The following is a 19,349-nucleotide window of genomic DNA, read 5'->3' as shown; positions in this document are numbered from 1 at the left end:
GTATGTATGTATGTATGTATGTATGTATATACCACTATTTTTTAAAATCTGCTTACATATTAACAGACAGTTGGGTTGTTTTCATTTTTTGGTTTTTACAAATAAAGCTACTATGATCACTTATGTACTGGCATTTTTGTGGAGAGTGTTTTCATTTCTTAATACTGGAACCGGCATAGCTGAGTCATATGGTAACTGCATATTTAACTTTATAAGAGACTGCCAGACTCTTTTCCAGTATGTTTGTATCATTTTACCTTTGCATCAGCAGTATGTGAGAGTTCCTCTGTTACCATGTGAGAGTTCTACATATTACCAACATTTGGTATGATCAGGCTTTAACTTTAGATAGCCTGTAAAGGAAATGGCAACCCACTCCAGTATTCTTGCCTGGGGAATCCCAAGGACAGAGGAGCCTGGTGGGCTACTGTCCATGGAGTCGCAAAGAGTTGAACACGACTTTGTGACTAAGCAACAAAATGTATGTTAGCTGTAGGTTTTTTTGAAAGATGTTCTTTATCAGATTGGGAAAGCTTCCTAATATTCCTAGTTTGTGGAAAGTTTTCATCGTGAATAGGTATAACATTCATCAAATGCTTTTTATGTGGATATTTAAGGCTTTTATTATTGGCTTTCTCCCTTTATTCTATGAATCTGGTGAATTTTATTGATTTTTGAGTGGTAAACCAATCTTGCATTCCTGCCACAAACCCTACTTGGTCCTAATACATTATCTTTTTAATATATTTTTAATTTCTATTTGCTAATCTTTTTCTGTAGATGTTTACATCTGTATTGACATTGATCCAAATTGTTTCTTTCTTTTTTTGCTCTTTGTCAGGTTTTGGTATGAGTTCCAGCAGAATATTTATCTATCCTCTTCAGACTTTTATTATACTGGTCTTATAATATTAGTTGGGAAGTATGTGGGTTTTTTGGTCTCTAGTTTATGAACAAGTTTGTATAATGTTACTGTTATTTTGTTCTGGAACGTTTCTTAGAATTCATCCAGAATTCATCTGGACCTGGAGTCTTTTTTGTGGATAGGAGTTTGATAACATTTAATTTTGGTAGACATAGGTCTCGTCCCCCCTTTTTTTTTTCTTACATCAGCATTGGTAAATTGTACTTTTAATAAAATTGTTCATTTCACCTATTTTGGCATTTTGGCATGGAAAGTTTGTGGCATTTATTGACATAAAAGTTTTCCAGATACTCTTTTGTTTTTCTTTTAATAATTGTAGGATCTATGAATGATAATTCCTTTTCATTCTTTATAGCTGCTCCTTTTTTATTTGGCTTTACCGTAGTTCTTATAATCAGTTTCACATTTGTGGGCATATAATTGTTTCTATTTTTGCACTGTTGTATATGTAATAAATAATCCTTTAGTGTGTATATCTTTGTACAGATTTCTTTTTTAATGTTGAAGTCCTGAAGCAGTATTTCTAGGATCAAAAAGATTTATATTTTTGAAATTTCTGGTATACATGCAGTTGCCATCCAAAAAAGTTGCCTTTGGTTTGTATTTGGAACAGCTTTATATAAAGCGTGCATTTCTCAGCATGCTTGCAGTTCCAGTTATGCTGCTGCTGCTGCTAAGTCACTTCAGTCGTGTCTGACTCTGTGCGACCCCGGGGACTGCAGCCCACCAGGGTCCTCCGTCCATGAGATTTTTCAGGCAAGAGTACTGGAGTGGGGTGCCATTGCCTTCTTCAAGTATATACTATTATTTAATCTTTGCCAGTTTTATAGGCAAAAAGTTGATTGTGTTATTTTCACTTGTAATATTTTGATAACTGATTTTGTGTTTCCTTTGTGAATTGCTTATTTATGGGTTTTTGTTTTTCATTTGAGATCTATTTGAATTTTCCTTATTGTCAGAGCTGTTTGTATAAAATAGTATCTTTTTTTATATGTATCACAAATGCTTGTCACAGTTTTCCATTTGCATTTTATTTTTGTTTATAGTGTCTTTTAATTGAAAAATTATACATCTTTACCTAGTCATATATTTCAGTCTGTCCTCTTATAATTTATGCTAATATACTTAGACCTCTATCACAAGAATATGTAGAATAATTACCTATACTTTTTTCTTGTATCTGTGATATTTCATTTAACTCTTTATAATTAATTTTGTAGAGCACGAATTGTAGGGCAAAACAATTTTTTTAAAGCTTTTATGTAATCATCTGATAAGGCGGTATGTGCGTACTCAGTCGTGTCTGACTCTTTGCCACCCTATGGACTGTAGCCCGCCAGGCTCCTCTGGCCATGGGATTTGCCAGGCAAGAAGACTGGAGTGGGTTGCCATGCCCTCCTCCAGGGGATCGCCCTGACCCAGGGATCAAACCTGTGTCTCTTGTCTCCTGCATTGGCAGGCAGATTCTTTACCCCTGTGCCATCTGGAAATCTGATAAGCCAGTGAGTTAGAAATCATTTATATATCTTCATTTTATAGATAAGGAAGCTGAGGCTCAGGTTACAAAGCAAGTATCTGGTGAAGATGGATTTTTCTTTTTTTAAGCTGTATTTTGAATCCACATTTCTCTGATTCCAAAGCCTGGATTCTTTACCACCATAATATTTTGCCTCCGTTTATTTTCTTATTTTGAGTAGTAGTTTTTTTTAGGATGTAGGAGGAAATCATTTACATTTCTTTTCTTCTTTTTACTGAGGTATACTGAAAGCTATTCTGATGATTCAAGTATGGAAGATTACCCAGACGCACAGGTAAACCAGATATTTAATGAACCAACTCTGATTTTTAGAAAATCATTTTGAATCCTCCTCAGAAAAGATCAGTAAGGAATAGAGTGAGAGACTTGAACATCTTCATTAGTAAATAATTGAGTATTTCTGTGCGGAGCATTGAGCTCATGGGTTGGCCGCCCTTCCAGTATTTGTGTGTATAGCCTGTTGCACAGGGGAAAAGAAGGGAGGAGAATGGCCAGAAAAGTTATAGTGATATGGTTATATTTGATCTAGTTGAATTGATAGGATAGTGTTTGCCTACCAGCTCATTTTCATACTTCTGTGTTTTAGAAACAACCTTTCTTGTTTGGTTTTATTTGCGAGTTATAAATTTGTACATTAACTTGGAATGGAGGGGGTACATCTTTTTGAACAGTAAATGTTTGTGAAGTATTGTATTGTGATCACATGTATTTTCTGACTGTAATTGTTTTGGGAAAAGGTATTGAGAAGAAAATATAAAAAACTTCTTAATACAGGTATTCAAATTTTCATGAGTGCCTATTGAGTAATTTATGCTAAAATCATGTTTCCGCCAGTCAGCAAATCATATGAACAGTTCCCTGCTCTCCTTATATCGGAAAGGAAATCCTGATTCTGTTTCAAGTACTCCTGAGATGGAACAAAAAGAAGCCATAACTTCATCACCACGGATAACTTCCAGAACAGGCTCCATTCCCTTGAAGACCCCTGCTGGAGGTTCTGAAGGAGGATGGTTTATTGACAAAACCCCGAGTGGAAAGAAGGACAATTTTTTCTCGGATCTATCAGATGAGAAGTGTAATGATAAGAAGCCGATCTCTGAGATAGAGGTATTTTTTATGGTGGCATTTTAGCCTCGTGTAGTTGGAATACATTACACCCTTTTCATTGAATGTAATACCAAGTAGATTCTTGTGTTTTGTAAAAGGCTTAGGAACTTGAGATAGAATTTGCTCACTTCCCACTATGGTCATCATTTTCGTCCTGGTCCAAGCTTCTACTCTTTCTTCCCTTAACCTTTGAAATAACCTTCAGTTGCCCCTGTGTTTGATCCCCCCTAGTTTATTCTACACACAGAGATAATTTTTTTAAGAATTAAGTCTGATGATTGTCATTCTTTTATTAAAAACCCTCCAGTGGCTTCATTCAGTCTTCAGTCGGAGATCTTGCAGTTGGCAGCCCTGCCTGACTTGGCTCCCTGCTGTCTCTTTAATCTTATCTCCTGCTCCCCTCCTCTCCCACCTCCCAGTTTGGCCTCAGCCACAACTGGGCTTCTTGCTGTTTCTAGAATATGCTGACCCTTCTCTCATTTGGGACAGTCACACTTGTACTTTCTGTTTGGAACATCTTTCCCGAGATTCCTGTGGCTGGCTTTGTCATTTTTTCTTTTAATTTTTAAATTGATTCTTATTCTTGGCTGCACTGTGCAGCATGTGGGATCTTAGTTCCCCCACCGGGGATCAGTCAAACTGTGCTCCTCGGTTGGGAGTTCGGAGTCTTCACTACTGGACCACCAGGGAGGTCCCACCATCATTTCTTCACATCTTGTTTCACTTGTGATCTTCCCAGAGAGGCCTTCCGGGACATGTAAAATAGCACACTGTTGGATATTCTGTTTCCTAACCCTGCTTTTTTTCAAGTAGTTAAAAAAATCACTATATTTTAAGTATTTAAAATGACTCTTTGTATAATTGTTTTTGGGTTGTTGTATAAGAAGGGCAACTCCAAGAGAGGAAGGACTTGGTTTAATAATGTGTCCCTGGCTAAGATATGTCTAGTGTGAAGTTGTTAGTTTGTGAATTAGTGCCTGATAAACTTCCTGAGTTGTTTTTATTAGTGAAAGTTAAGGAGTAACTACCTCTGGTGTGCATCACAGAAAATTGATGATTGTAGACAGAAAGGAAGGTAGCTGCTAAAATATCTGTGAGGTTTATTTTTAGTTTAGGATGATGCTTTGAGGGATCCAACATAAATAGGTACACTATGAAAATGGATAAAATAAATAGACACTTAAAGAATTTTTCTATTAACTTAAGAAAAAATTTTGTTTAGCTGCCCTGGGTCTTAGTTGCAGCATGCCGTCTCTTAGTTGTAGCATGTGGGATCTAGTTTCGTGATCAGGGATCAAACCCAAGCCTCCTGTGTCGGGAGCAAGGAGTCTCAGCCACTGGACGACCAGGGAAGTCCCTTTTTTTATCTTTTTAAATTGGAATAAACCATATATAAAGAAAAGTAAAGCTTGATAGACTATTGCAAAGTGAGCACATTGGACATCATTCTTACCTGATTCTTTTAATGCCTGGCAGAGAGGGGGTTTCAGGTAATCTGTCTCCCAGCAGAGTGGCTGCTTGTGCTCCAGGTCTCGCTGTCTGATATGGGAAATGTTAGCTACCTGTGTCTGTTGATCCGCTGAAATGGGGCTAGTGCTAATGAGGAACTGAATTTTTAATTTAAATGTAAAAACCATCAGTCAGTTTAGTTATTAGGAAACTTCCATGTATATTTTAAATAACTTGAGTATGTGAATATACTTTCTCAGCTATGGATTTTATAAAATATAAACATCAAGTATTTCCCGTGAAAATTTAGTGTCTAAATTAAGATGTGCAGTATCCACTGGACTTTGACAACTTATTGTAAAAACAATATAAACCATTTTATTAATAATTAAACTGACTATATGTTGATACTGTTTTGAATATATTTGGTTAAATAATAAATAAAATAGATTATTATTTTCTTTAAAAATACTTTCACTTATTTTTTCCTTTTTTAAATGTGGCTACTAGAATATTTAGGCTTCCCTGGTGGTGCAGTGGTTAAGAATATGTCTGCCAATGCAGGAGATGTGGGTTCAATCCCTTGGTCGGGAAGATCCCCTGGAGCAGGAAATGATATCGCACTCCAATATTCTTGCCTAGGAAATCCCATGGACAGAGGAGCCTGGTGGGCTATAGCCCATGGGGTCATAAAAGAGTCAGACATGACTTAGCAACTAAACAATGATAGCTAGAATATTTAAAATCGCATATGTGGGTGGTATTACGTTTCTCTCGGGTGATGCCATTCTAAGTGGTTTTCAAGCACCAAGCTCTTTGATTTGGTGAAGCCTCTCCCCTCTGCTTTTGAATTATTAATAGGCATTTTCCAAATCTATTTACTTTGTCTTTAAAGAACATTATTATTGTTGGCAAGGTCAAGGACAAAGCTTGACTTTTATGTTGAATTATGTGGGCTGTCAGAGCAGCTTTCTAGTCATATTTAATTTAGTGATTGATTAGACATCAGATGAATACCAACTACTTAAAAGGCTCAGTGAGAAATAAAAGATGAGTGCTATTATCTTAACTCCAGAAGTACACAGCTCAGTGAGGAAGAAATAACATAGACAGGTGAGCCACTCATTTACAAGCAGATTGTATAGGCTCTACCACAGTTGCAAATTCAGTGTTCTGAGAGTGTGAAGAAGAGATTAATTCTAACTAAAAGATTCTGGAAGGGAGGTTTTTCAGGTTTTAGGAAGTAAACGAAGCATTAAGTTTCTGGAAAAGGACATCCCCAGCAGAGGTCACCCTTAAGCTAAAATGTTGGGAATAGCTGATGGGTGAAAGTACCAGAGCTGAAATGTATTTTTATTTATTTATTTTTTTAGTAATGCCCCCCTCCCCTTTTTTGAATGGCCTAATTTCAAGCATGACACATTTAATTTTTTTTTCCAGAATTCGAAAGATTCTTCTGTTCTGGAAAGTAACAAAAAAAGAAAAGGCAAGCTAAACACCAAAGGAGGCAAAAAGAAGAAAGAAGATCTTCAGGAAGTAGATGGGGAAATAGAAGCTGTCTTGCAGAAGAAAGGTGAGATGGAAGTCTTGTGGGTGGCGGCGGCTGTGTTGCTTTGAGCGAGACGTTGTGATTCCAAGCTGTTTGGTCTGGGGAACCTCCTATGTGTGGAGACATTTACTAGAAAATATTTCAGTATCTAATGGACCTTTGTTTATGTAAAGATTATTCAGTATAGTTCTGAGTCACTACTGAATCACTAATCTTTTCACCTCCTCCTTTTTTGTTTACCAGCTAAAGCCAAGGGGCTAGAATTACAGATCTCCAGTGTGAAGTTCGAAGACGTTGGTGGCAATGATACAACATTAAAAGTTAGTTCAGAATCAGAATTTCTACCTCAAATGGGTATATTGCAAATCAGGTATTCAAATAAGGCCTTCCTCTTTGTATCTAATAGGAACTGAGTCTAGAAAAGGAGGCCAGGAAGGTGAGAAGGGCAAGCCTGACTTGTTCCCTTCAGGGTCATGAGGGATACAAGAAACATATCTTCAGTTTTTTCACCGTTTTAGTTACAGTGTGCATAAGATACTTGCTTTATCAGGAGTAGCACTTTAACAGTTATAATGGTTAGTGTTTTTTTGTGTTTACTCTGTTTCAGTTACTGTGCTAGTTGTTGCAAGGTAGGTATTATTACCCTTTAGAAATGGAAGCTCAGAGAGGGGTTATTGCTAATGCCTCATGACAGTTACCAGACAGGATTCAAACTCTGGTGTAAGTCTAAAGCCTGTCTACTGCATGCTGCTGCTCCAAAGAACAGGTCCTTTCATTCCGCATTGATTCGTTCTCTTTGGGCCTGTGAAGGACACCATTCCGGTTTATTCCTACAGGAGGTCTGCAAGATGCTCATACACATGCGTCACCCAGAGGTGTACCACCACCTGGGCGTCATACCCCCACGTGGAGTCCTTCTCCATGGACCGCCAGGCTGTGGGAAGACGTTACTTGCACATGCGATTGCTGGGGTGAGGTTTATTGACGTGTGTTTGCTTTTGTTCTTTTGTTGTTATTTGTTTTTATTTTTTCTCGTTGGTCAACTCGAACCAGACTTGGTATATTCTCAGGAGGACTGATCCCTTCTTCACTCTTTCCATGCTGCTGTTTGTGAGATGGTATTTTTTTTTTAAGTATCCAATTATATGGCAAGTGTTGGCTGGGAAGCCAAATAATATAAACAACCCATTTTTTTAACCCATAGTTCTTGTTTTAGTTCTAGGTCTTACCCATTTTTTTAGTTCTTGTTTTTAGTCACTGTCCTTTCCCTTTAAGCTAGTGGTTTTGAAGAGCAATAAAATTAAACTGGAGGATCATATTTTACATAGAACCAAATTTATTCAGAATTTCCATCCAGAGTCATGTTTTTATCCTTTTTAATGTAAAAATGTACTTTCTTAAATGGTGATAATAGATACTCAGTTGGCAAAATAAAAGGTTAGCAATTTTAGTTATAGCCCCATCAGGTTTCTCAGAAACTGCAAAATGTCCAAGTAAGTTTAGTTTGAAGAGGAGCACACTATGTCCGTCATTAATAGATAGTGCTGTGAAAGAAAATTGTTTTTATAGGAGAAATTGATTGATTTTCCTCATTTATTCATTTGTTAAATAAATCTTTTGTGTGACTGTTGCACGCCAGACATTGAGATATAGTGATAAGTACAAGAAACTCAAGTTTTTATCTATAAGGGGTTTTTCGATCTAATACACGAGACACATTAAACTGTCTTTCCCACAAATAAATGTTGCTTCATGGTTCTGATTACACTGAGTGGGAGACAGAAGAAGTGCAGAATGCTATGTGGTATGTTGTTGGTATGTTGCTTTTACCCACGTTAAGAATTAGGGTTAAAGAGAATATCACTGAGGAAGTGAAATTTCAAGATAGTCAGAAGAATAGTAGGATTTAGGATGGGTTGTTGCCAGTGATATTGGTGGGACAGTGGTAGTTTCTCTTCCTTTAAGAATCTGCCTCCTCTGACTTGTTACTGGCTATTTTTCTGGGTTTCTTTGTTGGGAGAAACACCATTAGGGTGTGTGGGAAATGACTGTGTCACAACTCCCTGCTTTTTCATATCCAGCAGATAAATAACATAGATTTGTTTTGGCTCAGCTCTAAGTAAGGGTAAATATATTTCTTAAGATTCAAGACCCTTTGTTCAAAAGAGATAATAACAGTTTTATGATATCTATAAAGTAAAAATAAGTAGAAGGTATCCAGTCAATGTGTATGGATAAAATTTCAGATTTTTAAGTAATGTTTTTCATTGGAACAGTACAAAAAGATACGACGTTCCTCAGAAAATTGGTCATTTAAAAAATGCAGTTTTGAGAGAGGGACTGAGTAAAGAAAAAGTAGGTAAGTGAAACTTTGAAAATTTAGTCATTTTTTAATATATTTGTACATAGGAACTTGATCTTCCAATTCTGAAAGTAGCTGCTACAGAGATTGTATCTGGAGTGTCTGGAGAATCCGAACAGAAGCTAAGAGAACTATTTGAACAAGCTGTGGTGAGTCAGCCAATGACGTAATGTCACGTTGTCAGATCGCATAAGGCTGTATTGAAGTTCTTGTTTTCTTTAAGGTTGGTATCTGTTAACATATTCACTGGCCATTCTTTTCTAAACGTGGCAGTTTGTTCCTCATGATGGCTAAATGTTTAAAGTAGATTAATTGATAGATTGTTGAGTAAAATAATTTGTTTAATCTGAAAATAACATAATTGGTGAGAAGTTCTGACTGTCATACCCAATGGTGATATGCTGAAAATAGATTATCCTTGTGATGTTTTTTTTTGCTTTTACTTTCCTCAACTTAGGTTTGCCCAGACAACCTGTAAGCAGTGTGAACATTTTTAACATTTAAGGATTATTATAAAAGCAACCTTAGACTTGCCAGCGTAAACTCTTCTCTATTTGCAAAATTGAAGCTATGAAAAGATGATTTGGTTACCAGAGAAATGACAGATTGGATTTTATTCTGATTATAACTCATTAAAATTTGGCTGCTTAAGAACTTCTGAGGAAGATGACATTTGTATTCCATTGAAGTTTTATCTTCAGTATAGTGTTATGGTTAAGTGTACTTTCAAGTTTGAAACAGAAATCCTTAGGCCACCGCATACTAATTGCATAATCTTGGGCAAGAAATTTAACCACTCTTAACCCTGAGTTTCCTTACTAGCAAATAATACTGATCAAATCTCATGGGGTTGTTGATTGTATTAAAGGGTTCATGTAAATTTTTAACGTGTCTAACACAGAGCAAAAGCCATGTAAATATGGACTATGACATTATGCTCATTTGAGCAGTCACTAGTCATCACTGTGGGTAAGAATTAAAAAATACTGGTAAGTTTAATTTTACATTGTCATCATGTGCATCCCAGATGGGACTGGTGAATATGGCCAGTGCATCTGAAATGCAAAGCTGAGAAGATAAAGTGTATTTTACCAGTACTTGAAAATGTTTTTTTAAATAGTAAGAAAGAGCAAAATTTGTTACCTAGTCCAAGCTCTATATTGCTTGCTGTGTCAGGTCAGTAAATTGTTAACAAGTAGCTGGGGCAAGGAATAGTGACTTTATTTGGAAAGCCAGCAGACCAAGAAGAAGATAGACTAGTGTCTCCCAAACCATCCTCCCTGGGCTAGAATATAGGTTTCTTTTATTCCACAAAGGAGGGGGCTAAAGTCCTGGTTCCAGTCAGACTCCAGAGGGAATGTGTTCACTTTTTCCTTCCTGTAGTCATTCACGGGTGGGCCTGGTCAGGATGCTTCCTGTGAGCTAGGCGTAGACTGGCGTTAGAAAAGCAGTGGTCACATGTGGAAGGTGCAGTGGAGGGTGGGAAGGGTACTGTGCAGAGCAGAGCTGCATTCTTTAAGGTGTTAACCTGTTTTCCAAAATGAGCTTGATTTGTTTGTTAATTGGCATACAGCGGAAAGACAGGTAACCACATTTGTGTTAATGGTGAAGACAATGATGAATGAGGATAAAAGAGACAAAGGGAAAAATTAGTTATTAGTTCTGTGTTTATCTAGTTCTCTCTGAACCAGTGGTATGATGGTGTAACAGCCGATACTTGATAAACATATGGTCAATACCCCTCTTTTCCCGTCTCCCCTTTTCCTGGTAAAAGTCAGTACAGTAAGATATGTGTAAACTGCTTTCTTTAGGGTAGTTCTTTTGGTGAATGGTCTCTGAACTTTAAGATTGAACAAAACATATATACTTAACCACACCAGTACAGGGAATACATTTACATTTATGATTTTTTTTTGGTGATATTCTTATTTCTAGTCAAGTGCACCATGTATCCTCTTTATTGATGAAATTGATGCTATTACCCCCAAAAGAGAAATTGCTTCAAAAGATATGGAGCGAAGAATTGTAGCCCAGCTCCTAACCTGCATGGACGGTGAGTTTGAAACAGTGAATTCACTTTTAGATAATGTGTTTTAAAATACTGTAAGATGTGAAGATATGAAATATTTAAGTAGCATAAAACTTAGAGTACAAAACAGAAATCTTTTTCTTTTCATAAAAAACTCTATCATTAATTTTTGGAGTATATCTTACTATTTATTTTTAACAGATTTACACACATATATAGATACACTAAAATCTTAAGTTGCTTTTTCCAATACTCTGCACCATACACACTATTCTATACTCTTTGTATCTTAATAATATCTTGGAAATGTTGCCATTTAAAAAAAATATTTCATTTTTAATTGATAATTGGTTTACAATATTGGTTTGATTTCTGTCGTACATCATCATGAATTAACCGTAGGTGTACATATGTCCCCTCCCTCCTACCTTCTGCCCAAATGTTGCCATTTTAATCCATTTATATCTACCTCTTTTTAATTGCTGCTTGGTATCCTTTAGGATAAATTCATTATATTGTACTTAAGTGTTTCCATTTTGATGGATATTCAAGTTGTTTTGATTTTTGCTTTACAGTGAACTACAAGGGATATCCTTAAATGGGTCTTTCTGGTACACATAAATTTTTCTAAGATGAAGTAATGGTTAAAGGTTATACAGTTAAAATTGTTATAAGAAATGGCAAATTGCTTTCCAAAAAGACTTTTCCATCTACATCTTTATCAGTACTATTCGAGAGTCACCCTTCCTCCAGATTTTTCACAACACTGAATTGTTGTAGTTTATGACACTGTGAGGGGTGAAAAATAGTATGTTTGTTGTTATTTGCATTTCCCTGATTACTATTGATGTAGATCATCTTTCCATATTTTTTGGCTTTTCGTATTCTTTCTAAAATCCCTTTATCTTTTTCCTATTGATTGAATTTTTAAAAATTCGAGTAAATTTTAACATTAGAAACAAATCCTCTGTTAAATATAGTGCGATTCCTTCCTACCTGTAACTTGTTTTTCAGCTTGTTTAATGGTTTTTGGATACAAATTTGGAGGAAAGAAATCAGTACAAGTAGAACTTCTGGAACTAGATCTTACCTGCTGGAAAATAGCATATGTTTTGTGTACAAAAGAAAATTTGAAATAGTATGTAATTTGCATTTCTTGTGATGGTAGATTGTAGGTTGTTCTGCTGTTTTATTCTTATGTAAAGTTTTCTTGCAATGTCTTAAGGCCTATGTTCTGAATTACCATCTTTTTAAATTTATTTTTTAATTGAAGGATAATTGCCTTACAGAATTTTGTTGTTTTCTGTCAGACCTCAATGAATTACCATCTTTTACTGAAGCTAGTATGTTATCATAAGATGCACCATCATTTTATGTACGTCTGAGAAGGAAAAAGACGTAACACCAATCAGAATATGACATAGTGCTTATCACATTGATAGTATAAGCATTCTGATTTCAGAGATATTAAAATGTAGAAAAATGACAAAGTATAGGGATTAAGCAGACTACTTATTACTAGAACATTACTGAAAGTCTGTTAGTTGAGCTTTTTGGTGTGTCTCTGTGTGAGTTTTAAGGTTTCCTTTTTTAAAACAGAATAGGGAAAACAGTAAACAATTCAATTTACATAGTCAGCCTGTTACTGAACTGAACTTGGATCCAGTTGCATGACGCCCAGCAAAGCCAATTTACTGATGCTGGGTTGTGGTGAAAGAAAGTACAGTGTTTATTGCATGGTACCAGGCAAGAAGAATAGGTACCGAATGCTTGAAATACCCAAATCCCTGATGCTATCAGGCAAGGGTTTTTAAAGGCAGCATTAGAGGTGAGGGTTTCAGGGTGCATGAGATCAGCTCTTGGGACATTTTTCTGATTGGTTGGTGGCATGGTGATGTTTCGGGAATCTTAATCATCAGCCAGTCTAGGGTCTCTCTGCTTGTGGTCGGCATGTAGTCACTGTGCTCCGTTGGGTAGAGGGTCGTAGTTTCTATCAAACAACTCAAAGATCCCTACAGATTGTTGTCTATATATCCCTTCCTGTGACTCCCTTATCTAATTATTAGCTGCTTGAGTTCACTTTTTAGAACTCTGGGAGGACCAGGCAAGAAGCAGAGGACATGGAGGGGCTTGTACCCAGGAGAGCCCTGCAGGAGCTTGCTTGGTCTCAGCCTTCTCTTTTCTTTGATACTTCTCAGTGCTGAGGGGGAACAAGAGTGGGACAAGACAGGAAATAAAGTGTTGGATAGACATGTCAATCATAAATTCTACAGAGGAACTCGATTTTGGGGGGGCTTGTTTCTTTCTCCCCAAATAACCTGTGACTTGTAGTCATTTTTCTTCCTACAGTTTGATAATTTTGTAAAAACATTATTAATTCAGAGTTTATAAATCTGAAATTGTAGTAAGTTAAAACTCTTAAGTAAGTTAATATGTAACAAGATAATTAAGACCACTTTAAAAAAATTCTAATTTCACCTAATTTTAATAACGAAACTCAGATGTAATTCTAATTACTAAGACCTGTGAAGGATGTTAAAAATACCATTTGTTTATGAGAAAACTGATACACAGCTGAGGGCCAGATGCAAACTGAGTCATTGGCAAAGTATCAGCTAGAATCCAGATATTTATTTACACATACAATCAATGACCTGCCCACGAATGCTTTATTTATGAGAGTTGTTACCCACAAAACATGTTAACTAGGTTTTTTTTAATTAACTCTGTGTAAAAAGAACTGAAGCTTCATTTTTTTAAATAATCAGAAACTCATTCTTTTGGCTAATGTAACTTCAGTTTAAAAGATCAAATCCTCTAGAAATGGAAGAAAAGGAATGAAATTTGTCTTACAGTGGATGGCCAATCCTAGCTGAGGTCTGATTTTTATCTTTCTAGAAGCTTTTGAAGCAACCTTCATGTTGCTAAGTATTGATTTCCTGGGAAAGGATTTTTTTCATTACTGAAGATTTAACAGATTTCCATGATTGTTCTTTTTGAATTCTGTTACTAACCCTTGCTATGTTCAGAACTCATCACCAAGACTGTATTGTCTGAGCAACATGAACGAGGAAAAGGAAGCTGACTGCTACCCTTGGTCATTGTTTCCAGCTGTGAGAATGAAAGCACCCCTGAGTTAGCAGGGGAACAGCTTTGGATCTGTACCAGCATTAGTGCAGAGAGGGTTCAGTTATAAGAACATCTTTCTGTGACTGCAGGTTGGTAACTCATGGTGCTACCTCAATTACGGGGTGTCACCTTGTTACCTATAAAATATCATAGTTCTGTTTGTTCATGGATCTCCTTTTGTAGCATCAGTCTCTTTTTTTTTTTAGCTGATTCTTTTTCTTCAGTTTTCAGAAAGTATTAAAGAGCTTTCCTATCTCACTTAAAGATATACCTTATCTGTTTTCTTTATTCAAAGAGTAATTACTGCCAACTAGATGTTTCTAATTTGGTTCTGTTCTGTGACCCCACCCATGTAGTTCTTTCTCTGTCTCTGCCATTCACCTAAACTAATCCCAGAAAGGTCGTTGATGATTACCTTTGGCCACGTCTTTGGGCGTGCTTTTAGCCCTCACCCCTCTGAACCTACCTCTTAAAGTTAACTGGTGGAGGGGACTCTACAGAGAGTAGTGCCTGGCCCAGGGCAAGCACCCAGTAAGTGTTAGCAGTGGGTTTGGGAGCATTTGATACTGTGATTACCTTGTCCTTATAGTTGTCAGCACAGTTGACTTGAGTAACACTCTCTGTCCTTCTCCTGTTCTCTGATAGCTCTTCTAGCACTTTTTCTTACTTGCCTCCTTTTCCCCATCCTTTAAAGAAAGATATTCCATAAGGTTTTACACTTGATCTTCTTTTCTTCTTGCCCTCTACCTACTTCCAACTATCTCCTGTTCAGCTCATCTTTGGAAAACTTTCAAATTACATCTCTAACCTTCATTTCTGATAAACTTCCAACCCATGTTCACCGCTGCCTGCTAGATCCTTGCAGGTGACTGTCCCACGTCCCCTCATACTCGGTGGGCCCACTGGCTTCCCCTGTGGCCCTTTCTGCTGTCTGACCCCCCTTCTGTATTCCATATTTAAGCTGACAGCTTCCAGACTGAGTTGTCTTTGTCTCCTCCTCCTCCTCCTCCTTCACACTGAATCCTTTGTGTAGTGCTTTTGATTTCATCCGCAACGTGGACCTTACATCGGGGTTTTCTTGTTTCATTTCCCGCGTGCCTGCCTTCACTCATCTTTTCCCTGATCATTGTGTTCAAATCACAGCAGACTCTCGCGTTCACTCCTTTTTACTCCATTCAGAGTTACGGTTAGAGTTATCTTTCCAAAACACAGATCCGAACAGAAGAACCTTTCGTGGCTTCTGTTGGCAAAAGAATGCTCTATAAACTTCCCGTGACTTGACCGTTAGAGGGCTTCGTTAGCCATTACCTGTGTGTGGGGCGGGGGCGGCGCGGTCGGTGTGCAAACCCCAGTCTCTCCGCTAGCCCACTCTGGTTCAGTTGTGAGAAATAATACTTGGGGAAGGCACAGGCCCTGTATTCCGTCCATTAATAAAAAAAAAACTGCATCTAGATTAGTTGCCAGAGCAACTGGAGACTGTATTGTATTCCCCCATCTCAGTGCCATGAGTGTGTTTGAGATACATACTGCTGTGTCTTGCCCAGACTTCCTGATGGTGGGCCACTCATCCTGTCTAAACATGGCACACCTGTGTGTACCTCTGTGCTTTCACTCATTCTCTTTCTTCCATGTAGAATTTCATTAGCCTATGTCTGCTTGTTAATAGCCTATTCACCCTTTAAGCCTTTCTGGAATGTTCCCTGCTCCCTAAGTTCTTCCTGATTCCTCAGTCTGATTTCATAATATCTTCCATTGTACCACTGCGGTGCTTTGTTAATACTTGAGCTGTGCTTCAAATAGATTGAGCTGCTTGAGGACAAAGTTTGTATTTTCCTCACATCTTTCACATATTAGGCATTTAATGTTAGTTTCATATTCATATATATAATATATAATTGTGATTGTATAATACTTTCTCTCTAACCACTTAATAACTTGGATAACATTATTACCCTTAATGTCAAGTGTCTTGTTCACCACTCATCCTCTGTCTGGTTCTTACTAGATCTGAATAATGTGGCTGCTACAGCTCGGGTCCTAGTCATTGGAGCTACCAACCGACCAGACTCCTTAGACCCTGCTTTGAGACGTGCAGGAAGGTTCGACCGAGAAATATGCCTAGGTATCCCAGATGAAGCGTCCAGAGAAAGGTATACTGTTAGAGAATGAAGTTTGTATGCCACTATGTCATCTGAACTGCATGCTTTGAAAACGAGGGGTGAGAAATACCATGTAATCTTCTTTCTCTCTTGTCTCTTTCTTTATGTGCCAGTGAAATTGATTTGGAAAGGAAAAAGCCCACATTAAATGAATGCTTAAAACAATTTACTCACTAACACGGCAGTTGTTTCAGGCTGCTTTTTCGGTAGTGATAATGGATTTATGTATCCACACTCATCTGTCTGATCTTATTAACAGTGTCTTGTGTTTTTTAGGTGGCAGTCAGCCTAGGGAGAGTGTTTAGAGTGATGGAATAGTGCTCACTGGTTCACATGTAGGTTAAATCTGAGTACCATATTGTAACCTGTTGCACTAATCTGCCTAAAATAAGTTCGCTGACAGATAATTAAGTGGCAGCCAGAGAGTTGAAAGCTGTCTGTTTGCTGTAAGACCACCCTTCCCTAGTAATTGGGTTTGAATGTCCACAGAGCAAAGAGGTATCCACCAGCATCTCAATAACAAAAATATCTGGGGAGGCACTGTTCAGGCAGTGGAATAAAAGAAATCTAGTAAAGAAGTGTTCTGAAATACCGTCTTTCTAATGACTTTTAGCTTAAGTTAATGACACTAAATTGCTGTACACAATCACCAGCGGCTTTTAGGGAAAGTAGTATATAGTGAAAGGATAGGCATGGGGACAGGGAAGAAGGGTAGAGATGAACAGGAGACTTCATGAATGCTGAACATAAAACTGATCAGAAGACACTGTGGGCAGGAGAAAGCGTTAGGAAGAAGAGGTCATCCTTCCCTTCTTGCTATTACTTAATGTGGCTTCAGCTTTTGATTGATTGGCAGTTGCTTCTTCAACTGTTGTATTCAGCGTCATCTATAGGCATGCATTGTGTTCTCACATATATTAATATAATCTTTAAGTGGTTACTCAGCTATTCAAGTTAAGTTGTATTTATTTAGGAAATGTGTATTAAGCATATAGTATATGTATACTACTGGGCTAGGTAATGTAAGGAATAAAAAGAATTCTAAATCCTTGCTTTTAGGAAGTTTACAGAAAGAGAAATAAGGCCTATATCCTTTATCAAATCTTGTTTTGGTTAAGTGCCAAACTTAATGATAGAGACATAGACACAGTAAAGCCCACCATCCCTACTAGATAAAATCCATTGTTCCTTCATCCACTCAGTATTCCATCATCAACAAAACCCTTAAAGGGCTTTCTTAGTTAGTCATATTTTGAAAATGTTCAAGCCTACAGAAAAGTTGAAAGAATAATACAATAAACACAATAAATATCTGTATGTCCTTTAGCTAAATTTACCACTTGTTAACATTTTGCTGTGTTTGATTTCACTCTTTATGTAAAAACATCGTGTGTGTGTATGTGTGTGCGCGTGCGTATGTGTATATATCTTTATTTTTTGCCAGTCCATATGAAGGATAGTTGACAAAATCATGATACTTTAGCTGTAACTACTTCTGTGTAACTATACCATTTTCCACAGTAAAGAAACTTAACACTGATAATAATATTACTCAGTACAGTCTCTTCTGATTTTCCCAGTTGCTCCCAAATGTCCATTGTTCTTTTAATCTTTCATTTTTTTAAAACCTAGAATAAAGGAGCAAACCTGCTATGTAGTTGGCATGTCCCTTTAATCTCCTTTAGAAAGTCTTTAGTCATTAGATATGGACATATTTATAGTTGACATAACATACTGCCTGGATTTGCATTAAAACACTCCAGAGGGAAAAAAAGTGGGGGATAAATAAGACTGTGAAAATGTTGATGATTATTGAAACTGAGTGATAAAAACATGGGGGTTCATTATTGTGATAGTTTTAAAGCATGTGTTTGTAAATCCTCGGCCCTCCTGTTAGTGGGAGGTGGGCCCATGTCTCCTCTTCTCGAATCTGGGCTGACCTGAGTGACCCATCAATCGATACAGAACAGGGGAACTGATGCTACAGGACTTTTCTTCCAGGGCTAGCTGATCTGCTGTAGACAGTGTAGACCTCAGTTTCTGAGTCCAGGCCACCTGCTCCAGCCTCTTTACTCAATTGTCTTAAAACTGGAAATCTCTTAATGGTAGTTTTCTCCTCCTCTGGAGTTTCCGTGTCAGTGTTAGTCTCTCAGTCGTGTCCGACGCTTTGCAACCCCATGGACTATAGCCCACGAGGCTCCTCTGTCAGTGGGGATTCTCCAGGCAAGAATACTGCAGTGGATTGCCATTCCCATCTCCAGGGGATCTTCCCAACCCAGGAATTGAACTGTGGTCTCCTGCAGGTGGATTCTTCACCATCTGAGGAGTTTCCATAGTATGATGACCAAAGTTACATTTTTTTAGTAGATGTTACTGAAAAAAGGATGATATTTATTTATGTTAGCTATTTTTTCTTTAACATTCTGAATTTCTTAGTATTCTTTTGTGTAGTAGCAAATCAGATGTGTATTTTGAGGAAGCATTTCTTTTTTGTTTTTTTTTTTTTGGCTGTGCTGGTCTTCGTTGCTGCTCAGGCTTTTCTCTGCTTGTGGTGTGCAGGCTTCTCATTGCTGTGGATTTTTTTGTTGGGGAGCAGGGGCTCTAGGTTGTGGGCTTCAGTAGTGACAGCACATGTGCTGAGTAATTGCAGCTCCTGGGCTCTAGAGCACAGGCTCAGTGTTTTTGGCACACGGGCTTAGTTGCTCCACAGCATGTGGCATCTTCCCAGATCAGGGATCCAACCTGTGTCTCCTGCATTGGCAAGCAGATTCTTTACCACCAAGCCACCAGGGAACCCCAGGAAGTAGTTCTGTAATGGAACCTTTTCTTCACACCTACTATTTATAGTATCTAAGTGACAATTTTCATTTGTAAGTGATGTTCATCTGCTTCTGTTCTATTCACTTACATGATCCCAAAGGATGTTTCTATAACTTATTGTCCAGTAGCTTGACATTTTAAACTATTAGTTTCTCTTACAAATTTGGAAATTTCACATGTTATTTTGTCCAGGTTAATGTATAATATCACAATATCTAAATAATAATAATGAACATTTATTGGGAACTTAACTATGCATCAGCCAGTGTTCTGGCACCTTTGC

At 37.4% G+C, this 19,349-nt stretch overlaps 1 protein-coding gene across 3 annotated transcripts in view; it reads left to right on the top strand.

The window, feature by feature from the left end:
• The window catches only part of NVL (nuclear VCP-like), an 83,576-nt gene that overhangs the window by 7,538 nt on the left and 56,689 nt on the right, over positions 1–19,349 (top strand). For all 3 annotated transcript variants that reach the window (XM_005690510.3, XM_005690513.3, XM_013970109.2), the window contains exons 5-12: positions 2,682–2,736; positions 3,297–3,569; positions 6,459–6,591; positions 6,811–6,887; positions 7,404–7,538; positions 8,977–9,078; positions 10,865–10,982; positions 16,093–16,237. In XM_005690510.3, the coding sequence (XP_005690567.2) occupies positions 2,682–2,736; positions 3,297–3,569; positions 6,459–6,591; positions 6,811–6,887; positions 7,404–7,538; positions 8,977–9,078; positions 10,865–10,982; positions 16,093–16,237 (1,038 nt within the window). The remainder of the gene's footprint in view (positions 1–2,681; positions 2,737–3,296; positions 3,570–6,458; positions 6,592–6,810; positions 6,888–7,403; positions 7,539–8,976; positions 9,079–10,864; positions 10,983–16,092; positions 16,238–19,349) is intronic.

The sequence above is a fragment of the Capra hircus genome, chromosome 16, assembly GCF_001704415.2.
Source record: "Capra hircus breed San Clemente chromosome 16, ASM170441v1, whole genome shotgun sequence".
NCBI lineage: Eukaryota > Metazoa > Chordata > Mammalia > Artiodactyla > Bovidae > Capra > Capra hircus.
The sequence above is the reverse complement of the archived record's forward strand: the minus strand, read 5'-3'. Positions and strand labels throughout refer to the sequence as shown.